General features: G+C 46.8%; 1 protein-coding gene across 1 annotated transcript in view; it reads right to left on the bottom strand.

The window, feature by feature from the left end:
* Positions 1-5,095: 5,095 nt before the first annotated feature.
* LOC112251637 (neuroblastoma-amplified sequence-like) overlaps positions 5,096-9,102 on the bottom strand; it is a 191,821-nt gene continuing 187,814 nt past the window's right edge. The window contains 1 exon segment of the mRNA XM_042301124.1: positions 5,096-5,248. Coding sequence (XP_042157058.1) covers positions 5,096-5,248 — 153 coding nt within the window.

The following is a 9,102-nucleotide window of genomic DNA, read 5'->3' as shown; positions in this document are numbered from 1 at the left end:
GGACCCCAGGAAGAGTAGCTGCTACATGTTAATGGACCCCAGGAAGAGTAGCTGCTACATGTTAATGGACCCCAGGAAGAGTAGCTGCTACATGTTAATGGACCCCAGGAAGAGTAGCTGCTACATGTTAATGGACCCCAGGTAGAGTATCTGCTACATGTTAATGGACCCCAGGAAGAGTAGCTGCTACATGTTAATGGACCCCAGGTAGAGTAGCTGCTACATGTTAATGGACCCCAGGAAGAGTAGCTGCTACATGTTAATGGACCCCAGGAAGAGTAGCTGCTACATGTTAATGGACCCCAGGAAGAGAGCTGCTACATGTTAATGGACCCCAGGAAGAGTAGCTGCTACATGTTAATGGACCCCAGGAAGAGTAGCTGCTACATGTTAATGGACCCCAGGAAGAGTAGCTGCTACATGTTAATGGACCCCAGGAAGAGTAGCTGCTACATGTTAATGGATCCCAGGAAGAGTATCTGCTACATGTTAATGGACCCCAGGAAGAGTAGCTGCTACATGTTAATGGACCCCAGGAAGAGTAGCTGCTACATGTTAATGGACCCCAGGAAGAGTAGCTGCTACATGTTCAGTGTTAATGAAACCCCAGGAAGAGTAGCTGCTACATGTTAATGGACCCCAGGAAGAGTAGCTGCTACATGTTAATGGACCCCAGGAAGAGTAGCTGCTACATGTTAATGGACCCCAGGAAGAGTAGCTGCTACATGTTAATGGACCCCAGGAAGAGTAGCTGCTACATGTTAATGGACCCCAGGAAGAGTAGCTGCTACATGTTAATGGACCCCAGGAAGAGTAGCTGCTACATGTTCAGTGGGACCCCAGGAAGAGTAGCTGCTACATGTTAATGGACCCCAGGAAGAGTAGCTGCTACATGTTAATGGACCCCAGGAAGAGTAGCTACATGTTTATGGACCCCAGGAAGAGTAGCTGCTACATGTTAATGGACCAGGTAGAGTAGCTGCTACATGTTAATGGACCCCAGGAAGAGTAGCTGCTACATGTTAATGGACCCCAGGAAGAGTAGCTGCTACATGTTAGCTGCTACATGTTAATGAACCCAGGAAGAGTAGCTGCTACATGTTAATGGACCCCAGGAAGAGTAGCTGCTACATGTTAATGGACCCCAGGAAGAGTAGCTGCTACATGTTAATGGACCCAGGAAGAGTAGCTGCTACATGTTCAGTAGTTAATGGACCCCAGGAAGAGTAGCTGCTACATGTTAATGGACCCCAGGAAGAGTAGCTGCTACATGTTAATGGACCCCAGGAAGAGTAGCTGCTATGTTAATGAACCCCAGGTAGAGTAGCTGCTACATGTTAATGGACCCCAGGAAGAGTAGCTGCTACATGTTAATGGACCCCAGGAAGAGTAGCTGCTACACATGTTAATGGACCCCAGGAAGAGTAGCTGCTACATGTTAATGGACCCCAGGAAGAGTAGCTGCTACATGTTAATGGACCCCAGGAAGAGTAGCTGCTACATGTTAATGGACCCCAGGAAGAGTAGCTGCTACATGTTAATGGACCCCAGGAAGAGTAGCTGCTACATGTTAATGGACCCCAGGAAGAGTAGCTGCTACATGTTCAGTGTTAATGGACCCCAGGAAGAGTAGCTGCTACATGTTCATGTTAATGGACCCCAGGAAGAGTAGCTGCTACATGTTAATGAACCCCAGGAAGGACCTACATGTTAATGGACCCCAGGAAGAGTAGCTGCTACATGTTAATGGACCCCAGGAAGAGTAGCTGCTACATGTTAATGGACCCCAGGAAGAGTAGCTGCTACATGTTAATGGACCCCAGGTAGAGTAGCTGCTACATGTTAATGGACCCCAGGAAGAGTAGCTGCTACATGTTAATGGACCCCAGGTAGAGTAGCTGCTACATGTTAATGGACCCCAGGAAGAGTAGCTGCTACATGTTAATGGACCCCAGGAAGAGTAGCTGCTACATGTTCATGTTAATGGACCCCAGGAAGAGTAGCTGCTACATGTTAATGGACCCCAGGAAGAGTAGCTGCTACATGTTAATGGACCCCAGGAAGAGTAGCTGCTACATGTTAATGGACCCCAGGAAGAGTAGCTGCTACATGTTAATGGACCCCAGGAAGAGTAGCTGCTACATGTTAATGGACCCCAGGAAGAGTAGCTGCTACATGTTAATGGACCCCAGGAAGAGTAGCTTACATGTTAATGGACCCCAGGAAGAGTAGCTGCTACATGTTAATGGACCCCAGGAAGAGTAGCTGCTACATGTTAATGGACCCCAGGAAGAGTAGCTGCATGTTCATGTTAATGAACCCCAGGAAGAGTAGCTGCTACATGTTAATGGACCCCAGGAAGAGTAGCTGCTACATGTTAATGGACCCCAGGAAGAGTAGCTGCTACATGTTAATGGACCCCAGGAAGAGTAGCTGCTACATGTTAATGGACCCCAGGAAGAGTAGCTGCTACATGTTAATGGACCCCAGGAAGAGTAGCTGCTACATGTTAATGGACCCCAGGAAGAGTAGCTGCTACATGTTAATGGACCCCAGGAAGAGTAGCTGCTACATGTTCAGTAGTTAATGAACCCCAGGAAGTAGCTGCTACATGTTAATGGACCCCAGGTAGAGTAGCTGCTACATGTTAATGGACCCCAGGAAGAGTAGCTGCTATGTTCATGTTAATGGACCCCAGGAAGAGTAGCTGCTACATGTTAATGGACCCCAGGAAGAGTAGCTGCTACATGTTAATGGACCCCAGGAAGAGTAGCTGCTACATGTTAATGGACCCCAGGAAGAGTAGCTGCATGTTCAGTAGTTAATGAACCCCAGGAAGAGTAGCTGCTACATGTTAATGGACCCCAGGAAGAGTAGCTGCTACATGTTAATGGACCCCAGGAAGAGTAGCTGCTACATGTTAATGAACCCCAGGTAGAGTAGCTGCTACATGTTAATGGACCCCAGGAAGAGTAGCTGCTACATGTTAATGGACCCCAGGAAGAGTAGCTGCTACATAATAGAGTAGCTGCCATGTTAATGGACCCCAGGAAGAGTAGCTGCTACATGTTAATGAACCCCAGGAAGAGTAGCTGCTACATGTTAATGGACCCCAGGAAGAGTAGCTGCTACATGTTACATGTTAATGAACCCCAGGAAGAGTAGCTGCTACATGTTAATGGACCCCAGGAAGAGTAGCTGCTACATGTTAATGGACCCCAGGAAGAGTAGCTGCTACATGTTAATGGACCCCAGGAAAGTAGCTGCTACATGTTAATGGACCCCAGGAAGAGTAGCTGCTACATGTTAATGGACCCCAGGAAGAGTAGCTGCTACATGTTAATGGACCCCAGGAAGAGTAGCTGCTACATGTTAAGTTAATGGACCCCAGGAAGAGTAGCTGCTACATGTTAATGGACCCCAGGAAGAGTAGCTGCTACATGTTAATGGACCCCAGGTAGAGTAGCTGCTACATGTTAATGGACCCCAGGAAGAGTAGCTGCTACATGTTAATGAACCCCAGGAAGAGTAGCTGCTACATGTTAATGGACCCCAGGAAGAGTAGCTGCCCATGTTAAGGACCCCAGGAAGAGTAGCTGCTACATGTTCAGTGTTAATGGACCCCAGGAAAGTAGCTGCTACATGTTAATGAACCCCAGGAAGAGTAGCTGCTACATGTTAATGGACCCCAGGTAGAGTAGCTGCTACATGTTAATGGACCCCAGGTAGAGTAGCTGCATGTTCAGTAGTTAATGAACCCCAGGAAGAGTAGCTGCTACATGTTAATGAACCCCAGGAAGAGTAGCTGCTACATGTTAATGGACCCCAGGTAGAGTAGCTGCTACATGTTAATGGACCCCAGAGGAGATTAGCTGCTACATGTTAATGGACCCCAGGAAGAGTAGCTGCTACATGTTAATGGACCCCAGGAAGAGTAGCTGCTACATGTTAATGGACCCCAGGAAGAGTAGCTGCTACATGTTAATGGACCCCAGGAAGAGTAGCTGCTACATGTTAATGGACCCCAGGAAGAGTAGCTGCTACATGTTAATGGACCCCAGGAAGAGTAGCTGCTACATGTTAATGGACCCCAGGTAGAGTAGCTGCATGTTCAGTAGTTAATGAACCCCAGGAAGAGTAGCTGCTACATGTTAATGAACCCCAGGAAGAGTAGCTGCTACATGTTGGACCCCAGTAGTTAATGATGGACCCCAGGAAGAGTAGCTGCTACATGTTAATGAACCCCAGGAAGAGTAGCTGCTACATGTTAATGGACCCCAGGAAGAGTAGCTGCTACATGTTAATGGACCCCAGGAAGAGTAGCTGCTATGTTCAGTAGTTAATGAACCCCAGGAAGAGTAGCTGCTACATGTTAATGAACCCCAGGAAGAGTAGCTGCTACATGTTAATGGACCCCAGGAAGAGTAGCTGCTACAAGTTCAGTAGTTAATGAACCCCAGGAAGAGTAGCTGCTACATGTTAATGGACCCCTAGCTGCTACATGTTAATGGACCCCAGGAAGAGTAGCTGCTATGTGTTAATGGACCCCAGGTAGAGTAGCTGCTACATGTTAATGGACCCCAGGAAGAGTAGCTGCTACATGTTAATGGACCCCAGGTAGAGTAGCTGCTACATATTCAGTAGTTAATGGACCCCAGGAAGAGTAGCTGCTACATGTTAATGGACCCCAGGTAGAGTAGCTGCTACATATTCAGTAGTTAATGGACCCCAGGAAGAGTAGCTGCTACATGTTAATGGACCCCAGGTAGAGTAGCTGCTACATGTTAATGAACCCCAGGAAGAGTAGCTGCTACATGTTCAGTAGTTAATGGACCCCAGGAAGAGTAGCTGCTACATGTTAATGGACCCCAGGTAGAGTAGCTGCTACATGTTAATGGACCCCAGGAAGAGTAGCTGCTATATGTTCAGTAGTTAATGGACCCCAGGTAGAGTAGCTGCTGCATGTTCAGTAGTTAATGGGGATCCTAATCAACTTAACTCAGCATCATCCTCACCATTATTATCCTAATTCTCGTCACAACCTCCACCACCACTACCGTCTTCGTCCCCATCATCATCACCATAATGACCACCATCATATCCTCACCTGATTGACTGCTAGTGGAGAGAATGTTATGTCATCCAGGAAGTGGACAGCATCAGCAGGAAGCAGTCTGTCCAAGTATTTTGCACAGGTGTCATAGGCGTGAAGGTAGTCCTGCTCTGTCTGGGGGGGTCTCTTTAAAACCTTTAGAAAAGAGGAGGGTACATGTTTTTAGGCGTGCTAGCTGACAGGTTGTTAAGCGTGCTAGCTGACCGGTTGTTAGGCGTGCTAGCTGACCGGTTGTTAGGCGTGCTAGCTGACGGTTGTTAGGCGTGCTAGCTGACCGGTTGTTAGGCGTGCTAGCTGACCGGTTGTTAGGCGTGCTAGCTGACCGGTTGTTAGGCGTGCTAGCTGACGGTTGTTAGGCGTAGCTGAGCTGACCGGTTGTTAGGCGTGCTAGCTGACCGGTTGTTAGGCGTGCTAGCTGACCGGTTGTTAGGCGTGCTAGCTGACCGGTTGTTAGGCGTGCTAGCTGACCGGTTGTTAGGCGTGCTAGCTGACCGGTTGTTAGGCGTGCTAGCTGACCGGTTGTTAGGCGTGCTAGCTGACCGGTTGTTAGGCGTGCTAGCTGACCGGTTGTTAGGCGTGCTAGCTGACAGGTTGTTAGGCGTGCTAGCTGACCGGTTGTTAGGCGTGCTAGCTGACAGGTTGTTAGGTGTGCTAGCTGACAGGTTGTTAGGCGTGCTAGCTGACAACAGTTTGGACACACCTACTCATTCAAGGGTTTTTCTTTATTTTTACTATTTTCTATAATGTAGAATAATAGTGAAGACATCAGAACTATGAAATAACACATATGGAATCATGTATTAAGTGTTAAACAAATCGAAATATATTTTAGTTTCTTCAAAGTAGCCACCCTTTGCCTTGATGACAGCTTTGCACACTCTTGGCATTCTCTTAACCAGGTAATCACCTGGAATTCATTTCAATTAACAGGTGTGCCTTGTTAAAAGTTAATTTGTGGAATTTCTTTCCTTTTTAATGCGTTTGAGACAATCAGTTGTGTTGTGACAATGTAGGGTTGGTATAAAAAAGATAGTCCTATTTGGTAAAAGACCAAGTCCATATTATGGCAAGAACAGATCAAATAAGCAAAGAGAAACGACAGTCCATCATTACTTTAAGCCTTGTGTTGTCTTAAGGGTAAAACATGTCTCGCCACTATATTTAACAGCAGAGAAAAACCTTAAATTACATTTTTTCAACTTGAGATTTGATGACTTTTCCAAGAGTGACCCCAACATTAGAAAAAGCAAAACATCTCCTTTGTTCATATTCCCATGAAAGTTATACACCACCAGGGGACAAAGGTTGTCTTAGGGTCATTTTGACCCGGCAGTATTAAAATCATTGACACACCACAAAGACACACAATGAGAAATTAAGATTATGTGAGCTACTGATTGAACACAGACAGCAGCTCCTGAAGAGGAAGATCACCATGGTTGGCACAGTCAGAAAGAACAAGCCTGAGCTTCCCCCTGCACTCCTCTCAACATGGGAGAGAGAGGCCTTCTCATCCCCCTGCACTCCTCTCAACATGGGGAGAGAGGCCTTCTCATCCCCCTGCACTCCTCTCAACATGGGAGAGAGAGGCCTTCTCATCCCCCTGCACTCCTCTCAACATGGGAGAGAGAGAGGCCTTCTCATCCCCCTGCACTCCTCTCAACATGGGAGAGAGGGGCCTTCTCATCCCCCTGCACTCCTCTCAACATGGGAGAGAGGGGCCTTCTCATCCCCCTGCACTCCTCTCAACATGGGAGAGAGAGGCCTTCTCATCCCCCTGCACTCCTCTCAACATGGGAGAGAGAGGCCTTCTCATCCCCCTGCACTCCTCTCAACATGGGAGAGAGAGGCCTTCTCATCCCCCTGCACTCCTCTCAACATGGGAGAGAGAGGCCTTCTCATCCCCCTGCACTCCTCTCAACATGGGGAGAGAGGCCTTCTCATCCCCCTGCACTCCTCTCAACATGGGGAGAGAGGCCTTCTCATCCCCCTGCACTCCTCTCAACATGGGAGAGAGAGGCCTTCTCATCCCCCTGCACTCCTCTCAACATGGGGGTGAGAGGCCTTCTCATCAGTTTCCCTCCACCCCACCACCACTCTAGTTTCTGACCTCCCAAAGAGGAACAAGAATGTGGTCCTCCTGAGCACACTGCACAAAACAGCTGTGATCATGAGGACAGGAAGCCAGCCATCATCCTGGACTGCAGAGACAGCCTGCAGAGTTCTGTCTTACTATCCAGGTCTGTACCCAAACATTTCCACCTTCTACTTAAAAAAAAAAAAATCACCTTTCCAGAAACAAGTCTCTCACCGTTGCCGCCTGCTATAGACCACCCTCTGCCCCCAGCTGTGCTCTGGACACCATATGTGAACTGATTGCCCCCCATCTATCTTCAGAGTTCGTACTGTTAGGTGAGCTAAACTGGGACATGCTCAACACCCCGGCCATCCTACAATCTAAGCTCGATGCTCTAACTCCCAGCACATCCAGATAGCCTTGGCCTTGTACCTTAGCTAGCAACATTGATATTGAGGCAGATTGTAAATAATGCCAGCCGTAATTAACCACATACAGTACCTTCAGAAAGTATTCATACCCTTAGACTTATTCCACATTTACAGACGGAATTTAAAATGGATTTACACAGTTCCTTTTTTTCTTCCCCCACCAACACACAATACGCAAAAATCTAAGTGAACAATACATTTTTTAATGTTCGCACATTTAGTGAACATTTTATACAGAAACAATGAATTTACATCAGTATTCACACCCCTCGAGTCAAAACATGTTAGAATCACCTTTGGCAGTGATTACAGCTGTGAGTCTTTCTGGGTAAGTCTCTAAGAGCTGTGAGTCTTTCTGGGTAAGTCTCTAAGAGCTGGGAGTCTTTCTGGGTAAGTCTCTAAGAGCTGGGAGTCTTTCTGGGTAAGTCTCTAAGAGCTGGGAGTCTTTCTGGGTAAGTCTCTAAGAGTGATTACAGCTGTGGGTCTTTCTGGGTAAGTCTCTAAGAGCTGGGAGTCTTTCTGGGTAAGTCTCTAAGAGTGATTACAGCTGTGAGTCTTTCTGGGTAAGTCGTAAGTCTCTAAGAGCTTTGCACACCTGAACTGTACAATATTTGCACACTTTTAAAAATTCTCCAAGCTCGGTCAAGTTGGTTGTTGATCATTGCTAGACAACCATTTTCCAGTCTTGCCATAGATTTTCAAGCAGACTTAAGTCAAAACTGTAGCTAGACCACTAAGGAACATTCAACATCGTCTTGGTAAACAACTCCAGTGTAGATGTGGCCTTGTGTTTTAGGTTAATGTCCTGCTGAAAGGTGAACTCATCTCCCAGTGTCTGGTGGAAAGCAGACTGAACCAGGTATTCCTCTAGGATTTAAATCCTAAATAACTCCCTAGTCCTTGCCGATGACAAGCATAACATGATGCAGCTACCACCATGCTTGAAAATATGGAAAGTGGTACTCAGCGATGTGCTGTGTTGGATTTTCCCCAAACATAACACGTTCATTTCTTTGCCTTACAGTTTTACTTTAGTGCCTTTATGCAAACAGGAAGCATGTCTTGGAATATTTTATTCTGTACAGGATTCCTTCTTTTGCAGTGTCCTGTAGGTTAGTATTGTGGAGTAACTACAATGTTGTAGATCCATCCTCAGTGTTCTCCTTTAACAGCCACTAAACTCTGTCCTTTAGGTTAGTATTGTGGAGTAACTACCATGTTGTTCATCCATCCTCAGTTTTCTCCTATCACAGCCATTAAACTCTGTAACTGTTTTAAAGTCATCATTGGCCTCATGGTGAAATCCCGGAGCAGTTTCCTTCCTCTCCGGCAACTGAGTTAGGAAGGACACCTGTATCTTTGTAGCGACTGGGTGTATTGATACACCATCCAAAGTGTGATGAATAACTTCACCATGCTCAAAGGGATATTCAATGTCTGCTGTTTTATTTTTACCCACCTACTAATTTGTGCCCTTCTTT

The sequence above is a fragment of the Oncorhynchus tshawytscha genome, linkage group LG18 (assembly GCF_018296145.1).
Source record: "Oncorhynchus tshawytscha isolate Ot180627B linkage group LG18, Otsh_v2.0, whole genome shotgun sequence".
Classification (NCBI taxonomy): domain Eukaryota; kingdom Metazoa; phylum Chordata; class Actinopteri; order Salmoniformes; family Salmonidae; genus Oncorhynchus; species Oncorhynchus tshawytscha.
The sequence above is the reverse complement of the archived record's forward strand: the minus strand, read 5'-3'. Positions and strand labels throughout refer to the sequence as shown.